The sequence below is a fragment of the Phaethon aethereus genome (assembly GCF_964289735.1).
Source record: "Phaethon aethereus genome assembly, chromosome: W".
NCBI classification, from domain to species: domain Eukaryota; kingdom Metazoa; phylum Chordata; class Aves; order Phaethontiformes; family Phaethontidae; genus Phaethon; species Phaethon aethereus.
Window position 1 is genome coordinate 28,679,469 of NC_138581.1, and position 19,310 is coordinate 28,698,778.

The window sequence follows — 19,310 nt, forward strand, 5'->3', positions numbered from 1 at the left end:
TCGACTTGGTCTTCACAATTGTTGATTTCTATACAATCAAAACACTCCCTAACATACAGAGCCACCCCACTGCCTCTCCTTCCTTGCCTATCCCTTTGGAAGAGCTTATAGCCATCCATTGCAGCACTCCAGTCATGAGAGTCATCCCACCATGTTTCTGTGGTGGCGACTAAGTCATAGGTGTCCCGCTGCACAATGGCTTCCAGCTCCTCCTGTTTGGTGCCCATGCTGCGTGCATTGGTGTAGATGCACTTGAGCTGGGCTATCGATTTCACCCCCAACTCCAGCATGCCACCCCTAGGCTCATCTCTAGTGAGCCTGGTTTTATCCCCTTCCCCCTTCGCATCTAGTTTAAAGCCCTCTCGATGAGGCCTGCCAACTTGTAAGCTAAAATCCTTTTGCCCCTTGGAGACAGTTGCACTCCATCTGCTGCCAGCAGGCCCGGTGCCATGTAAACTGCCCCATGGTCAAAAAACCCAAAATTCTGCCGACAGCACCAGCCCCTGAGCCATGTGTTGACCAGGTGTGCTTTCCTATTCCTTTCAGCGTTCCTCCCTGTCACTGAAGGGATTGATGAAAACACTACCTGTGCTCCCGCTCCATCGATAAGTCACCCTAGTGCTCTGACATCCCTTTTAATCACTTTTGGGCTTCTTAGCGCAACCTCATCGTTGCCAACCTGTATGACCAACAGCGGGTAGTAATCAGTGGGCTGAACGAGACCAGGGAGTTTCCTGGTGACGTCTCTCACCATTCTTTGCATCCCTTGCCAAGTTTAGCTCCAGCCACTCCTTGGCCTTCCTGACCCCCATCCGTAAACAACCAGGCAGCGTCCCTGTACTCATCCCATACCTGTCCCTGCTTCCACTGCCTGTGCATTTCTTTCTTGCCCTTTGCTTTGCCCAGCAGGTCTCCACTCAGCCATGCTGGTTTCTTGCCTTCCTTTCCTGATTTCTTACACCTGTGGATAGAGAGCTCTTGCACTCTATGGAAAGTGTCCTTAAAGACCTGCCAGCTCTGTTTTGCTCCCTTGTCCCTGAGGGCAGTTTCCCAGGGGCTCCTATTGACTAACTCCCTGAAGAGCTGGAAGTTTGCTTTCCTAAACTTCAGAGTCCTGACTTGACACTTCACCTGCCCCATATCGCTCAGGACTGCTAACTCCACCAGAGCATGATCACTGCAGCCCAGGCTGCCTCCAATCTTGACATCACCAATTAGCTCACTTGCGTTGGTGACCAACAGGTCCAGTATGGCATCCCGTCTGGTAGGGCTGTCTATTACCTGGCCTAAGAAGTTATCCTCCATGCATTCCAGGAGTCTCCTGGATTGCCTACAGCTCGCCGTGCTAGTTTTCCAGCAAATGTTAGGATGGTTGAAGTACCCCAGCAGGAAGCGAGCCTGCGAGCGCGATGCCTCCTGTAGCTGGAGTAAGAAGGCTTCATCACTAGACTCCCCTTGATCGGGCGGCCTGTAGTAGACACCAGCCACAAGGTTCCCTTTGTTTCCTCCGTCCCTGATTCTTACTCATATGCTTTCAACCTGCTCATGGCTATTATTCAGAGACAGCTCTTCGCACTCTATCCATTTCTTGATATAGAGGGTAACACCTCCGCCCTTCCTTCCTCACCTGTCCCTTCTGAACAACCTGTTGCCATTGATAGCTGCACTCCAGTCATGGGATTCTTCCCACCAAGTTTCAGTAATGGAAACCCAGTCGTAGCTTTCTATCAGCACAGTGGCTTCCAGCTCCTCCTGTTTCTTACCCATGCTGCATGCATTGGTGTAGAGGCACTTCAGCTGGGCTGTTGGCCATGTCACCCTCTTAGAGGAACCCCATTTTGTTCCTTTGATGTCTTTCTCTGCTGCAACAGGCTGAGGGGCCTCAATAGCACCCCATCACTCTAACCTTGGCATGTGTCCTGGTTTCAGCCAGGGTAGAGTTAATTTTCTCCACAGAAGCTAGTGTGAGGCTGTGTTTTGGATTTAGGATGAGAAAATGTTGATAACATGCTGATGTTTTGAGTTGTTGCTAAGCAGTCAAGGAAAGTCCAGCTTCTCGTGCTGGCCTGCTAGCAAGAAGGCTGGGGGTGCATGGGAAGCTGGGAGGGGACACAGCTGGGACAGCTGACCCAGGCTGGCCAAAGAGATATTCCCTACCATATGATGTCATGCTCAGTATATAAAGCTAGGACAAAGAAGAAGGAAGGATTGGAGGGACGTTCGGAGTTATGGCGTCTGTCTTCCCAAGAAACCATTACGCGTGATGCAGCCCTGCTTCCCTGGAGATGGGTGAACACCTGCCTGCCCATGGGGAGTGGTGAATGGATTCATTGTTTTGCTTTGCTTGCGTGCGTGGCTTTTACTTTGCCTATTAAACTGTCTTTATCTCAAACCATGAGTTTCCTCACTTTTACTCTTCCGATTCTCTCCCCCGTCCCACCGTGGGGGAGTGAGCAAGCGGCTGCGTGGTGCTTAGTTGCCGGCTGGGGCTAAACCACGACAGCATGTCATTCCACAGCTTGTCATGGGTGAGCCTGATATTATCCCCCTCCCCCTTCAAGTCTAGTTTAAAGCCCTGTCAGTAAGCCCCGCTAGCTTGCGAATGAAGACCCTCTTCCCCCTTTGAGAAAGGTGAATCCCATCTGATGCCAGCAAGCCAAGTGCCATGTAGGCCCTCCCATTGTCAAAAAAAACCAAACAAAATTGTGGCTGTGGCACAGTCACAGAGCCATGCATTAATAGACTGGGCCTGTCTGTTCCTCCCTATGTTGCTACTCACAACTGGAAGGAGGGAGGAAAAAATAACCTGTGCTCCAGATTCGCTTACCAACCATCTCAAGGCCCTGAAGTCTCTTTTAATCACTTTTGGACTATGAGTTGCAGCTTCGTCTCCACCCACATGGAAGAGCAGTAGTGGGTAACAGTCTGAGGGCCACACCAGGCTAGGAAGTTTCCTAGTGATGTCCTTAACCCGGGCCCCAGGGAGGCAGCAGACTTCCCTAAGAGGAGGGTCTGTCTGGCATATTGGACCTTCAGTTCCCCTCAGAAGGGAGTCACCTACAACTATAACCCATCTTTTCTTCCTCGTGGGGGTGGTCGTGATACAGGGGGTTGGCCTTTCTGACCTTGGCAACACTTCTGGTTTATCTGGATCATTGTCCACTTCATCCATGGACTGGCCTTCTACGTCCAGAGCCTCATACCTGCTTTACAGAGGCACCTGGGGAGGCGAGGTGGGCAAGGAGGGGGTTTGCCTGCAGCCCCAAGCATGGACTTGCCTCCATTCACTTCTTTCCTTTAAACTACTGCCTTCAGCCTGGCAGGGGGAGGATACAGGACCCCCTTGATCTTGTTTTTTTTTTCTGGTGGCTGTTCCTGCTTCTGTCTCAGGGAAGGCAGAGCATGGTTCCTCAAGTCCATCTATTGCTCCGACTCCTTGATGCTCCTCAGTCTTTCTACCTCCTCTCATAGCTCTGCCACCAGACTGAGCAGATCACCCACCTGGTCACACCTCACACAGCTGTTCTCACTACTGCCATCAGTTATCAGTGAGAGGCTCTGTCACTCTCTGCAGCCTGAGACCTGGATGGCTGCATGTTTTCATGGGAGCTCTGAGTTGCCACATCCATTCTGGCAAGTGCAGAGGACATGGCTTTCTGCTGAGTGGCTACCATAGCTAAGCTCCTCCTGAGAGGGTGGTGACCACCAACTGAACTCACCTCTAGAGTTGGTGGGGCCACTACACCCTCCCTTCACGCCCTTCGACTCGAACTGATAGGCCATACTCCTGGTTCCTAGCACTCCCCAGGCTGCGTTTTCATAGAATCATAGAATCATTAAGGTTGGAAAAGACCTTTAAGATCATCAAGTTCAACCATTAACCCAACACCACCATGCCCACTAAACCATGTCCCGAAGTGCCATGTTTACACGTTTTTTGAACACTTCCAGTGATGATGACTCCACCACCTCCCTGTGCAGCCTGTTCCAATGCTTCACCACTCTCTCCGTAAAGAAATTTTTCCTGATATCCAATCTAAACCTTCCCTGGTGCAACTTGAGGCCATTTCCTCTTGTCCTATCACTCGTTACTTGGGAGAAGAGACTAACCCCCACCTCACCACAACCCCCTTTCAGGTAGTTGTAGAGAGCGATGAGGTCTCCCCTCAGCCTCCTCTTCTCCAGACTGAACAACCCCTGTTCCCTCAGCCGCTCCTCATAAGACTTGTTCTCCAGACCCCTCACCAGCTTCATTGCCCTTCTCTGGACATGCTCCAGCACCTCAGTGTCCTTCTTGTAGTGAGGGGCCCAAAACTGAACACAGTATTCAAGGTGCAGCCTCACCAGTGCCGAGTACAGAGGCACGATCACTTCCCTACTCCAAGGGAAGTGGGGGTGGGTTGCTGTTGCTCTGGCAATGCCCAGGCCTTGTCAGCGTTTCCCCCAAGAGCTGCTGGCTCCTGGTGGGTCTCCGTTGCCCTGGTGTTTCCCCACCTCAGGAAACCCCCTGTGCACCAAGATTAGCTGTGCAGCAGGTCGAACCAGCTCCAGAGCAGCTCCCCTCGGCAATGTGTTCATATTCATATAAACAATATATTGCTGGGGGCATTAAAGTCATTTACACAGTATCTAAATATCTCTGAATTTAAAGCCTACATGGACTACTGTTCTGGTTTCAGCTGGGATAGAGTTAATTTTCTTCCTGATAGCTGGTATAGTGCTGCGTTTTGGATTTGGAATGCAAATAATGTTGATAAAGTACTGATGTTTTTAGTTGTTACTAAGCAGTCAAGGACTGTTCAGCTTCTCATGCTCTGGCCTGCCAGTGAGAAGGCGGGGGATGCACGTGAAGCTGGGAGGGTACACAGCCAGGACAGCTGACCCAAAGTGGCCAAAGGGATATTCCATACCATCTGCCGTTATGCTCAGTATATAAACTGGGGGAATTGGCCGGGGAGACACTGTGGCTCAGGAACTAACTGGGCATCGGTCAGCGTGTGGTGAGCAATTGTGCTGTGCATCACTTGTATTGTACGTTCTTTTATCATTAGTATTATCATTATTATTCTTTTTTTTCTGGTCTATTAAACTGTCTTTATCCCAATCCATGAGTTCTACCTTTTTTTTTCCCCAGTTCTCTCCTGCATCCTGCTGGGGGGCAGGGCAGGAAGGGTGAGCAAAGGCTGTGTGGTTGTTTTAGCTACCTTCTGGGTTAAACCACCACAGTCTTTTTTGGCGCCCAACATGTGGAACGACAGGTTGAGATAATGACAAATCTGACCAGAGTTTCTTAGAACAAATTTCTTATAAGCTTTCATTATATTAATTTGATAGTCACTGGTCACAATGTTGATTTATTTCTCTTGGAGTTCTTGTGCTTGTTCTCAGGGGTGTGTTATCTGACACCTTATTTGCTGTATATGTTCCCTGTTGTGCTGTTTATCATCTCTGGGAACTGGATCAAGTTTATCATTGTGTTGTACTTTGTAACAGTGGCTTATGATATGATAAAATGGCTGGTCGTGACACTAATCTGGTATTTGTACTCAGCATTGCCGTCACCTCTGTACTTTGTGACCCATCTCTTGGAAACTGTTAATAACCATACTGTTTACCTTTTCTCCTTGGAGAGCAAATTTACATGGGAGACACATTCCCTCACCTTCCCCTTCTCCTCAAGGCTAGTTACAATAGTTCTTGAGAATTTTGGATATCCTTGGGATGTTCAAACCAGCATGTTCCTCTTGCTCCTGCTCCTGAATGTGTTTCAGGTCTTGTTTAATGTTAAACAACTATTTAAAAATACCACCCCCGCAAGGGGCACTGTAGCTACTCAAACCCCTGCAACAGGCACTGCGGCTACTCCAGCCCGGCGACAGGCACTGTGGCCACTCAGATCCTGGCGACAGACACTGCAGATGAACCAGAGAGCCAACCCGTGCCTGTGTCAGTTGCCCCTATACACAAGAAGAAATTGACACGAAAGTCAGCTCATTTAGTGAAGGATGATGAAGAAGGGCCATCACGAGAACCAGAGGAGGAAGAGACAGAACCAGAGATAACCACCCGATCCCTGTCCCTGAGTGAGCTGTGACATATGCGAGAAGACTTCGGCCGTTGTCCAGGTGAGCACATTGTCACCTGGATGCTCCGATGCTGGGATAACGGGGCCAGTAGCCTGGAATTAGAGGGTAGGGAAGCCAAGCAGCTGGGGTCCCTTCCTAGGGAAGGGGGCATTGACAAAAAAGACACAAGCCCTCAGCCTCTGGAGACGACTCCTGTCAGGCGTGAAGGAAAGGTATCCTTTCAAGGAAGGTGTTGTATGTCACCCAGGCAAGTGGACCACCATGGAGAGAGGTATCCAGTACGTGAGGGAATTAGCTGTGATGGAGGTGATTTTTAATAACCCGGACAACACAGATCCAGATGAAGTCAGGTGCACATGATCCATGTGGCAGAAGTTTGTATGGAGTGCACCATCGTCGTATGCCAACTCATTGGCAGTAATGATCTGGAAAGACAGAGACGGACCAATGGTGGATGAATTGGCTGTCCAACTCCAGCAATATGAAGAAAATCTCTCCTCCTCCCTACAGCAATGAGTGGCAAAAGCACCCCATTGTGACTGGCCCAGAGGCTCCATGTATCCTTGGCATAGACTACCTCAGGAGAGGGTATTTCAAGGACCCAAAAGGGTACCGGTGGGCTTTTGGTATAGCTGCCTTGGAGATGGAAGAAATTAAACAGCTGTCCACCTTGCCTGGTCTCTCAGAGGACCCTTCTGTTGTGGGGTTGCTGAGGGTCAAAGAACAACAGGTGCTGATCGCTACCACAACAGTGCACCGGCGGCAATATCACACCAACCGAGATTCCAATGAGTTCAACTCAACCAATGAGTTCTCCCTTTTTTCTGATTCCCTCACCTGTCCCGCGGGGTCGGGGGGGATGAGTGAACGGCTGTGTGGTTGTTTTAGCTACCTGCCCAGTTAAACCATGACAACTACTGTGATTATATTCATAGCGATTATCCATATACATTGGAGTAAAACTTGTGTACAGTGATACAAGATGTTGTTATATTGGAATCTTCTTCTGAATTAATATTATGATATCAGATTGAATTGTGATAAATGTTGGGGGTGTTTTTAGTTTTTTTTCTTTTTAAAAACTTTTGTTCATCTGAATTCCTTAATAATAATTTCATTACGATAGCTTTGGATGCAAATTTTCAGCCAGTTCTAACTTTGGTTGTAACTATTTAGATTCAAGTGAGAATTGACAAGGATCCAGAACTTGGATTTAGTATATCAGGAGGTGTTGGTGGTAGAGGGAATCCATTCAGACCTGAAGATGATGTGAGTATTTTATACTAATGCATCTTAAAATCTTTCTGATTAACTTTTTTTACCTAGTTTTTACCAAATTAAAAAATATGTATATCCCCCAAACCCAAGCCACTCAATTCCAGGGCTTGATGGGAGAAAATTGAAGACAAATTATTAAGGAAAATCAAGGTGGTAGGCAACCACTGTGGTCACATGAAAACACAGAGAATTATTCTGTCTGAGTGCTTCTTGCACTGTTCTAGATATCAGTCAACAGGTTTGAGATAGTGAATTATGGAGTTTACATTTAGGAAGCCTCTTAAAAGAGAACATGATTTAGCCTACAGCCTTATTTCTAGTGGTTGATAATTCATCTTGACACATACATCTGCCAAATTAAAAAAAGGCAGATCAGAATTTGCCTTGCAGTATTCTTTTAAAGGTAATTCTCCTGGATTTAACATCAGAAAAGGAAGGCAGTCACAAAAGCCAGTAGATCTGTAGAATAATATCACATTCTCTTCTACTTAGGATGGAAAACTGAGATGTTTTGAATTGCATGTTTCATGCTACCACAATATTTATTAAACAAGTTGTTAAAAATGTTTTCCACCTCTGTTTTTCAAGGGTATATTTGTTACCAGAGTGCAACCAGAAGGACCAGCGTCTAAGTTGTTGCAGCCTGGAGATAAAATAGTTCAGGTACTGTAGTCATCTAATTAACTAGCCTGTGTAATATACCAGTTCATTTTTAGTTTGCACCTTTTCTAAGAGAAGAATATTTAATTTTTATATAGATTGCCAGTATCTTTTCTAGAAGCATTCTTATATTCTGGGATGATGCTTTTAGTTTTCTTCCACCTAACATTAGGATAGGTGATACAGACTGAATAATTTTTCAAATTCTGGACATTTTTCACACTTTTAAAGACAGAAAAAACAGGCCTAATGTTTGTCATTCAAGATGGAACATCAGTGTCTTCATTAGGCTTTACTATCATTCAGTTATTTAACTTGTGGTTATTCACATGCAATTTTCTGAATAATGCGCTGTCTGAACACCAGCAGTTACCCCCACAACCACTCTCCCCAGCTGCAACTCTTACACCCCCCTCCATCCTGCAGTTCTTGCCAGTCTTTGCTGCCTCTCCCCAATCTGACAGGCTGGACATGTACAAGCGCTGGCAGAAGCTCCCTCTTGGCTGGCTGATATCTGTCTTGTCACAGAATGTGCCTCCTGGCTGCCCCATCTGCTGCAGGCAAGCCAAGTAGATTGCTTCAGGAGCCATGGCTTCTGGGCTGCAGCTGTGTAGTTCTTTTCTGTAGGAAGTCAGTACCTTTCAGACCTCTACTGTATCTATTGTATTGAAATTTGTCTGATGGGCTCATAAGTTATTTGGGAAGGGGTCAAGGAAATGGACAAAGGGATTATATAAGCCTTACTTTCTTAGAGAAACAGGCTAAGAGGATATTTGAACAGTGCTGTAGCCACCCTTAAAGTTGCAGAGCTTGTTAAAAATTATTAATTATTCACCACATTGCTAGTTTGAGAATGCTTATAGAGTCAACTCTGCTGCATTTGTTTTCTAAAAAAAAAAAAAAACAAACCACCTACAATCCCCCCCACTATTATCTTAATTAAACCACAGCCTCGTGTGAACTTTCTAAAACAAAGCCAAACTGAACACACAGCATAGTTCTTCCAATGAAAGAAAAAGCCAACAAGCACACAGAAAAAAACACCAAACTTAAGATCAAGTTGTTCCAACTAAACAATAACTTGTTTTTGAGTGTGGCAAATAGTTCTGTACTTGTTCTTCCTCACTGGGGCAAAAGAAAGCTGGCTTTAAGTCCCAGTTCTCTTACTGATGTAGACAACTTTAAGGAAGGAGGGGAACCCTCCAACACTCCATACAGGAACAAGAAGCATGTTAAACCTTTGAAAATAATGGCAGCAAATTTGTTACATATTTATAGAGTGGAATTTGTGTGAAAGGGTGACTTTAGTTTTAATGGTTTATTCCTGTATTTATGGAATTTAATTTCTCTGTGTGATATTTATAATGAAGTTTCCTTTTGTCATGCTAGCACTCTATTTGGGTTTTGCTTTTTGTTTAATGAGGAATTCATAGTTTGAAAAAGAGCTGAAGAAGTTGCATTTGCATGCTTAGAAAATTATAGCCTGTTTCATTTCTCATAACTAACAACATTTTTTGTGTGTAATAGCATATTCTTTATAGTCATGATAATCCCAGTAACAATGTAACAACAGTCCTACTGTCTTGTTGCCACTTAGACAATATCTGCAATTTTTGACTGAATATCATCTCTCCCAAAATTACTTTGCTACGCTTGATTTTGCAACATTCGAATGATAGGACCATAGGGATGGAAGGGACCTTTAAAGGTCATCTAGTCCAACCCCTTTGCAATGAGCAGGGACATCTTCAACTAAATCAGCTTGCTCAGAGCTCCATTCAAACTGACCTTGAATGTCTCCAGGGATGGGGCATCTACCACCTCTCTGGGCAACCTGTGCCAGTGTTTCACCACCCTCATTGTGAAACATTTCTTCCTTATATCTAGTCTGAATCTACCCTCTTTTAGTTTAAAACCATTACCCCTTGTCCTATGGCAACAGGCCCTGCTAAAAAGACTGTCCCCATCTTTCTTATAAGCCCCCTTTAAGTACTGGAAGGCTGCAATAAGGTCTCCCTGGAGCCTTCTATTCTCCAGGCTGAACAACCCCAACTCTCTCAGCCTTTCCTCATAGGAGAGGTGTTCCATCCCTCTGATCATTATTGTGGCCCTCCTCTGGACCCTCTCCAACAGGTCCATGTCTTTCCTGTGCTGAGGGCTCCAGAGCTGGATGCAGAACTCCGGGTGGGGTCTCACCAGAGCAGAGGAGAGGGGCAGAATCACCTCCCTTGACCTGCTGGCCATGCTGCTTTGGATGCAGCCCAGGATACGGTTGGCCTTCTGGGCTGTGAGCGCACATTGCCAGATCATGTCCAGCTTTTCATCCACCAGTACCCCCAAGTCCTTCTCGGCAGGGCTACTCTCAGTCCCTTCATCCCCCATCCTGTATTGATACTGGGGGTTGCCCTGGTATCTCTGTAAAACATGCATTAGACACGCATATTATAATGTGTGTCTAATACATATGTCTAATAAAAATATTCTATGTGACTAGTGGGTAGATAATTGCATGTAAGTCTTAGGATATTGTTGCATTAGGTTATGACTAGGACATTCTTTACAGATGATGATTTGGAAGGATTATTGCCACTTTTGGTCTCTGAACAGTCTATATGTAAAACTTTCTCTGCAACCCTAGACAGATTTAAAAATCACTACCTTTACAACAAAGGATTCAGCTGGTAGCAACAGCAAGTGTTTGGTGATGGGATAAGCAGCTGCAACTCTAAAATGGCACAGCTAAGGCACAGATTGCACGATCAGTTCTCTCTGTTGCCATATAAGGGGCAGTAGCTCATGGAGAAAGGTGGGATGCACAACTGGAAGCAGTAACAGTTTATACTGGACAAATCTGTCATTCTGCAAGATTTTACCACCCAGTCGGAATGTGAATTTGCAGTAACACACCCTAAGAAGTTGAACCGTAGCCATGTTTTCCCTGTCTTTTGTAGGCCACTTAAGCTTGCTTGTGTTTACCAAGCCAAACCTGTCCCAAGAATGACATTGGTGCTTAGAGTCACAGGAAAATCCAAGCTGAGCATGACCTCAGGAGGTCTCACGTCCAACCTCCTGCTCAAAGCAGGGTCACATAGTAGGTCGGAACAGGTTACTCGGGGGTTTATTCAGGAAGATCTTAGAAAACTTCCAAGGACAAAGACTGCATAACCTCTCAGAGCAACCTGGTCCACTGCTAGACATGGCAGGGGGATGGGAATTTTCATTACATCCAGTCTGAACTGTGTTCCACAAAGGAGTAGACTGGTGGGGGTGTGGAATTAGTGTGTCACAATATAATTGTATTAGTGTTAGTAACAAGTATTCTAAGTTCTTTTGTACTTCCTATTACTGCTGTCTCAACTCCCAAGCTATAGTAGCAGGCCTTGTGGTAAGTTGGATCAGTTCCTACCAGATTGCCTGTTTGAATTTTCTGGATTTAATTGCTGAACAATAACATGCTCTCCTTCTTGTGAAATCAGCCCCTAACATGAAAGGTGAGAGTTCCCCTAGATACATACTTCATAAGGAATTAAAGGTACTGGATTTTTGAAGATACAGAGGAACATAGAGGAGAATACTCAAAGCGTGGGAAGAAATTGGAGTGCTAGAAAGGGGAGTAAAGTCCTACTAAAATGGCTCCCAATGCCATTAATGTTTTTTTGTTAAAGGCTTCAATAGTTTTAATTTATCACAAATGCCGTTTCTAGTATTTAAACTGGGGTGTATCATTTGTATTGCATTTTCTTTTTTTGGCATGGCTGTATTAAGGCTAGTGAATTCGATGTCTGATGTTAATGGCTTAAAGTTCAGCTTTCTCTTTTGGTTATTTGCAAATATATTCAGTAACTTTGGGGCAAAATTCTTCCAAGGCTAACACAATAGTTTAATTTCTTGTAGCATATAGGTACATGTTCATCTTGCATCAACAATGTAATCTGCAAATCTGCAGTGTTTTATTGTCTGCATTCATATAAAATTTGATTACTTTAAACTTAGTTCAAGCTTAAACTAACATGAAATATGAGACTGTCATTTTAAAGTTTAATTTTTTTTTTAATTTTCTTTTCAGGCTAATGGATATAGCTTCATCAATATTGATCATGGACAAGCAGTATCTTTGCTAAAGACTTTTCAGAATGCAGTGGAACTCATCATTGTACGAGAAGTTTCTTTATAAATACTGTGGATTGAGGGGAAAAGCCAGCAAGATTCACTGAAAGACTTGTGGGAAATTTAATATTTTGCCTCTTTTTATGCACAAAAGGAACTTGAAAAGAATTATGATCAAAATTTATACAGGAAATTAAATCCTGAACTTGTGGTTAAAGGGGGAAAAATATAGAACATTCAAGAAATCACTTTGTAAAATCATATGGTGAATAAACTTGTTTTTAAGCATTATAGCAATGTAAGGATCACTCCTCCAAGAACAAACCTGTGTTGGTTTTTTGTACAATGGTAGGTTTATTTTTGGTTAATTCATACACATTACTAAACTTTGTGCGAGACTTTGTGAAGCCTTGGTTGTAGCCAATGGACAGATGGCAGGACTGTCTGTCCTGTAGCTGTTTATTGCCTTTCTTTTTATTCACCAGATATTAATGTGTTATGCTGAAACCACTTCTGTAGATATGGACAGGAGATATGAAACGTTGGTTTTGCTGTGTGCACATTGTATAGATGAATGGGTGGATGGAAGGTGGTGCTGGTTGGACAGAATAAAGGTTAGGTGAAACAACTATCTATCTGCTATCTAAATCTAGAATCAAGAAAGAAGAAAAGGTGTTTAGTTCTGGAGTTATGTCTACCAATATAAAATGCAATAAAAGCTTATGGTGTTTTTTTTAGGAAGACTATAACTACAAATTTGTGATATTCTACAGGATTTGTTCTTAATGTAGTCATTGAATATTCATTTGCCACGTGATTCATGTTTAGTTGGGTTTTCTTGCATACGGAATTTTTTCAACTGTACTGTGGAAATGGGCCCAGAGGTTTTTCTCTGCCATGGAAATACCCAATTTTGTGCAAATGGTGATACTTATCTTTTTATAAAGTACTCCATTTTAACCTTATAGATTTTAAAAATGAAACTGAAATGGCCAGTTTTTAAGGTTGTTGCCTGTAATATATATTTAAACACAAAGTAAATGATGCAGGAAAGGTTATGAAAGTCATCTCAATTTTGTTTGGCCTTTCGTTGCCTTGTTAATCAAAAAGAAAACCATACATATGGAGCTAGGTAACCAAAGCAAGTTTGTGAAAGTTTGAACAGTGATAGAGAATTGCTGTGGTGAGATGGAGAGCAAAGGCAGGGTGTACTTACAACCCACCAGTTCATAATGATGTTTCTTAAAGGGCTGTTCCTACAGGTAACATTAAATGTGAACTAGACACTTCAGAGTCTTTAAAGGGTTTATAACTATATTAATGTAATAGTGATTTAGCACAGGCTACCTTTGTTCCTTATTACTGTATAAAATATCCAATTATGCTTTTGGTAATTTTGTTTACCAGAAACATTAACTTTATTTTTCTCTTTCTCCTTTGTAATTGAATAGAGACTGCATAATCTGCAATGATAATTAATATGCAGTTGTTATGGACCAGGGAAAAGTGCCATAGAAGACCAATAACTGTTTTTAATCAGGGCTAATGATTAGCCTGTCATTAGAGCAATATTCATTTGTTGCCGTTCATTTTTAATTACATATAAATTGGTAGTTTGAAACAGGTATAAGTTGCTTTTTTCAACCCATGTGTACAAAAGTAAATGCTTTTAATAAAGCTAGCAAAAACACCAGCCTCCTGTAGTTTTGGGACAATGAGCTGGAAGAGACAGGAATTTTACATAGCTAGTGGTAATAAACAGGCAGTACATAAAGAAGTGAACTCCAATAATATTGCACTTCTTTCAAAGATGTTAACTATTGCTTATTGTATTGTGTATAGTTCTAATAATTTTAATTGAAACCCTTTAGCAACTCTTTGTATATTTTAATTCTTTTTAGTTGATTTTTGGTAATATTTACATAGGAAATTATTTTTTTTTTATATTAGCAGAAATGTGCTGTATTTTGATAAAATTCACTTATTTTCTGTGTGCTGTTAATATTGAAAGAAAAGAATGAGAAACATAGCTATATAGTGGCAGGCTTTGGTGTTCCCCTTCTAAGATATGTTTTGTTGTTGTTTAGTTTCTATTTTTTTAATTGAAAATGCAAAATGTTCACACTGCCTTTTAAAGGGAATGCATACAGACAAGTCCTAAATTAACTTGGTCTTCTACATAACCTGTATCTTTGGAAGGGGAAAAGTCCAAAAAGCAGAACTGATTCTTTACTGATCTTGGGCTGACTTTTTATACATTTTGCAGTACATTTAAATGTATCACTGAGGAATTATATTGTATTGTATTTTGCTTTAATGGTAACAGAAGTTTAAAACTTAATTTTCAGATTTACGCACCACAGGAAAATTCTACCAAAAACTGTTTGGCTCTGGTAGAACTGTAGGAGTAGAGATTTATAGCAAGAAGTTTAGTACTTCTTGTGGAAATGAATAGAATAGAATAGAATAGAATAGAATAGAATAGAATAGAATAGAATAGAATAGAATAGAATAGAATAGAATAGAATAGTTGGAAGGGACCTACAACGATCATCTAGTCCAACTGCCTACCAATTCAGGGCTGACTAAAAATTAAAGCATGTTATGAAGGGCATTGTCCAAATGCCTCTTAAACACTGACAGGCATGGGGCATCAACCACCTCTCTAGGAATCCTGTTCCAGTGTTTTACCACCTTCTTGGTGAAGAAATGCTTCCTAATGTCAAGTCTAAACCTCCCCTGGTGCAGCTTCGAACCATTCCCACGCATCCTGTCACTGGATACCCAGGAGAAGAGATCAGCACCTCCCTCTCCGCTTTCCCTCCTCAGGAAGCTGCAGAGAGCAATGAGATCACCCCTCAGCCTCCTTTTCTCCAAACTAGAGAACCCCAGAGTCCTTAGCTGCTCCTCATAGGACATGCCTTCCAGCCCTTTCACCAGCTTTGTTGCCCTCCTCTGGATGCATTCAAGGACCTTAACAGCTGCCTTAAATTATGGGGCCCAGAACTGCACACAGTACTCAAGGTGAGGCTGCACCAACACTGAATACAGCAGGATAATCACCTTTCTTGACTGGCTGGTTATATTGTGTTTGATGCACCCCAGGATGCAGTTTGCCCTCTTGGCTGCTAGGGCACACTGCTGACTCATGTTGAGCCTGCTGTCAACCAGCACCCCCAGGTCCCTTTCTGCAGGGCTGCTTTCCAGCCACTCCTCTCCCAATTTATACCGTTGCTAATTTACTCCATCCCCGGTGCAGAATCCAGCATTTGTTCTTGTTAAATTTCATGCCACTGATGATTGCCCAATGCTCCAATCTACCTAGATCCCTCTGCAAGGCCTCTTGTCCCTTGCAAGAGTCAACAGTACCTCCCAGTTTGGTATCATCAGCAAACTTGCTAATGGTGTATTCAACTCCTGCATCCAGATCGTTGATAAAAATATTGAACAGAACTGGCCCTACAATTGAGCCCTGAGGAACATCACTGGTGACTGGTCACCAGCCAGATGCAGCCCCATTCACTAGAACTCTTTGAGCCCTGCCATTCAGCCAGTTCTTCACCCAGCACACCATGAACCCGCTCATCCCACAGTTGGACAACTTGTCCAGAAGGATGCTGTGAGGGACAGTATCAAAAGCCTTACTAAAATCCAGAAAAACTACATCCACTGCCTTCCCTTTATCCACTAGGTGGATAACCTTGTCATAGAAGGATATCAAATTAGTTAAACAGGACTTTCGCTGTTGTGAACCCATGTTGACTGTGCCTGATGATTGCATTGTTCTTTAAATGCCTTTCAATAGTACCCAGCATGATCTCCGCAGTTTTTCCAGGAACTGAGGTTAGACTAACAGGTCTGTAGTTTCCCAGGTCTTCCCTCACGCTCCTGTAAATTGGAATAAGTCAGCAGGGACCTCCCCAGACTCCCAAGACCTTTGGTAGATGATCGAGAGGGGTCCTGCCATAACATCCGCTAGCTCCTTCAGTTCTCTGGGATGAATCCCATCAGGCCCCATGGACTTGTGAACATTCAGCTGATACAGCTGGTCCCTTACAATTTCAGTCACTGTTCCCACACTCGTGGTCCTCTGACAGAGTACTGAGCAGCCCAAGATCTGTCAGTATTATTAAAGACTGAGGAAAAAAACACATTGAATGCCTCTGCTTTTTCTTCATCCCTGTTTGTCAAGTGACCATCTTCAACAAGTATTGGGACAATGTTTTCCTTAGACATCCTCTGGCTATTTACATACTTAGAAAATATAAATACTTGGTCAAAGCTTGTCTTCAGTAAATTAGCAAATTAACTATCTAATAAAACATGGATTATTCAGTAAATATTGGAGTTTTCAGTGGATTGAAATGTGTTTGTTCCTTCAGTGTCTGTTTGTACAGGTAAACACATGTGAAACTAGATGATTTTGCAGAGAGTGGGAGAAAGACATCTCCTGAACTCGTCCAGACAGGGTTCAGCAGGAGGAGACAATATTGGCACTTTTCATTTTGAATGCATCTTAAACTACATTTTGAATAGAATAAAATCCATCAGCAGCCTAAGTTACTCAGCATGACAATGAGTTGATGCAAACTCTGTTAATTCTTTCTACTCTTAATAGGCCATTAAAGAATCAGTTCGACTGATGTAATGAAGAGATGAAGTCTCCCACATATTTATTATGTAAATATTTTTTAATTTCTTTTTTGGACTGGAGTTAAAAAAATATGTATATACTTGAAAGCATTCTATGAACACAAATGTAGCAATAAGCAACACACAGAATCAAACCTTTATGGTTATTTTGGTTTTGTTTAGAAATATTGTCAACAGCTATGAAATGTTTTTACTGATCAGCATTTATTCAACATTCCAAATTTTTTTATATAATTAGACTGTTTCTGAGGTAACACAGAGAACAGATAATAAACTAATGCTCTTTAAAGCTGAGTGTAATTGACTTCTTTAACTTAGAGGTAATTCTCCATAACGTGATTTTATTCTTCTATAGTTTCTGTAGACCTTAGTCCTCTATCAATATCTGTTAGTAAAGGCTTATTGTGTTTCTGGCTCTGTGCATCTCAGTGCCCGGTGGTCTGCTCTAGCAGATTTCATTGCAAGACCAGGTTATTCAGAATACCTTTGTGAAGAATCCAATCTTGCAATGAAATCAGCTAGGGCAGCCAGTGGCTGCTCTCCTGAAGAGATGAGTAGTCTTTGATGCAAATTAAGAAATTTCAGTAGCAGAGAGGGGTGGTTAAGTCAAGGAGCAGGGTTAAAATTAAGAGCGTCTTGGAGTGCTCTAATGAGATCTACTAGGGTTATGTGGTAAAGGAAGTGAAGAGCTACTCGAATGATTGGCTAATGCCAAATGAACATCAAGTTCTGCCTTACAACTTGGATTTGAAAGTAAACATCCAAAAAGAAAACCTTATCTCATGCCACAGGAGGCAATCTTGGAAAAAATGGGTTTGTCTTTATTTGTTCCACAGAATTGTGTTTTAAGTGACATCTTGTATAATCTCACTCCAGTTGAGAAAGTTTAAGAGTACGTTCACATTTGTCAAGAGTGAATAAACCTAATGTGCTGTTCCACTAAAGCATCGATGCATACTTATCACAGCAGAGGTCATTAGGTAGTTCTTGCTTTGCCCATATAACAGTGAAGGTTCTTTAAGAATTTATTTTTTTATACTTGAACTGACAGTGTTCCTGAAATGCTAAATGTTACTGTTTCACTAAGCAGAATTATCTCCAATGTACAGAAGTATTACTTCAACAAGCTGCTAAAAGCATTATATATCTATGAGGCAGTCGCTTCTAGGCTTAGGAACCCACTGTTTTTAATTCACATTCTTATTCATCCTCAACAAGTAAGCAATAAAATACATGATTTAATTTTCTGTGACATGACTCCATCTGATTCTTACAATTATGAAGACTAAAGAAAACTATTGATGACTGCTGGCAGGGAGAGGAAGCTTTTATAATGGTGAGATAAGAAAAAAAGCCACTGGAAGCTGATAAAAATCAATTTCATATCACATTTCACATCATATTGTTGTCCCAAATATGGGTTCTTCCACCTGGTGTGCAGAGTGCCAAAAAAACCACACAGAGTCAATACTTGCTTTTATTCCAAATCTGCGCAGGGTTGGGTGCTAGGTGGTAGGTCCACAAAGCTAGCACACCTTGGTTATCTTGTTCCTTCCCTCAAGGTTGTGCCTCATTAACTACTCACAGAGACTAAACAGTACCCTCAGCTTCATTCCTCGCATACCTTCAACAATATTGCTGTATTTGCAGTTCATCTTTGTTTAAGAAATTAAGCTTTCCACAACTATCCATGTTATTCAATCAGTAGTCAGGGCTTTCAGGTTACACAGAGGAGGTGCACACACCATTTCTGTACAGATGTATGTTCCAATAGTGAAAAGATTTTAAATTTCTAGACTTGTCACATTTTTTAAAGTGATGGCTAGAGTGTGATGGATGCACCGACTCTGAGTGAACAGTATTTTGGTTCAGGCATCACCGACAAGTAGGCCTGACTGAAATTAGCCTTGCTGTGCAAACCTTGAGAATTGTGCTAGGCCATATCTTCTCAGAAGCCAAGGAGTCTAGGCCACATTTTATCAGGAGCTAACAGTACCAGCCTGAGCTGGGACTAGACAAAACTAAAACTGCTACAGCTGCACACCTGCACATACACCAAAGGGGGGTTTGACTATGAGTTAATCACTTTATGCTATAAATATCTGTAGCCCCCCCCTCCAATTGAGCTGTCCTGTACAGCAGCAGGCTGCACAGCAATCTCCCCCTTGAGCAGGGACACCTCTCAAGGTTACTCCTCAAGGCTGAAACTCCTTACCTGGCATCTGATATCTATAACAAGGTAAGCAACATTTTACAAAAAGTATATTGTATGCTAGCATCATTTATATATCCAGCTATAGCTTAATTATTTGAAATGTGGTAAATAGTAGAGTGTTTGACCGCTGCTTAAATCATTGTCTAAATCATTGTCTAATCACTGTCTAAATAATCATTTAAATCATTGTAAAATCACTGTTTAATTATCATTCAATTATTGCTTAATCACCATTCGATTTTCATTCAACCATCAATTAATTACCTTTTTTTCATCATTTAATCATTAATAAAACCCTTTTAGTTAACCCC

General features: G+C 42.5%; 1 protein-coding gene across 1 annotated transcript in view; it reads left to right on the forward strand.

Moving 5' to 3' along the window:
• LOC309415051 (erbin-like) overlaps window positions 1–12,242 on the forward strand; it is a 97,871-nt gene extending 85,629 nt beyond the window's left edge. The window contains 3 exon segments of the mRNA XM_082012442.1: window positions 7,263–7,355; window positions 7,953–8,027; window positions 12,091–12,242. Coding sequence (XP_081868568.1) covers window positions 7,263–7,355; window positions 7,953–8,027; window positions 12,091–12,198 — 276 coding nt within the window. The 3' untranslated portion in view covers window positions 12,199–12,242.
• The last annotated feature ends 7,068 nt before the right edge of the window (window positions 12,243–19,310 follow it).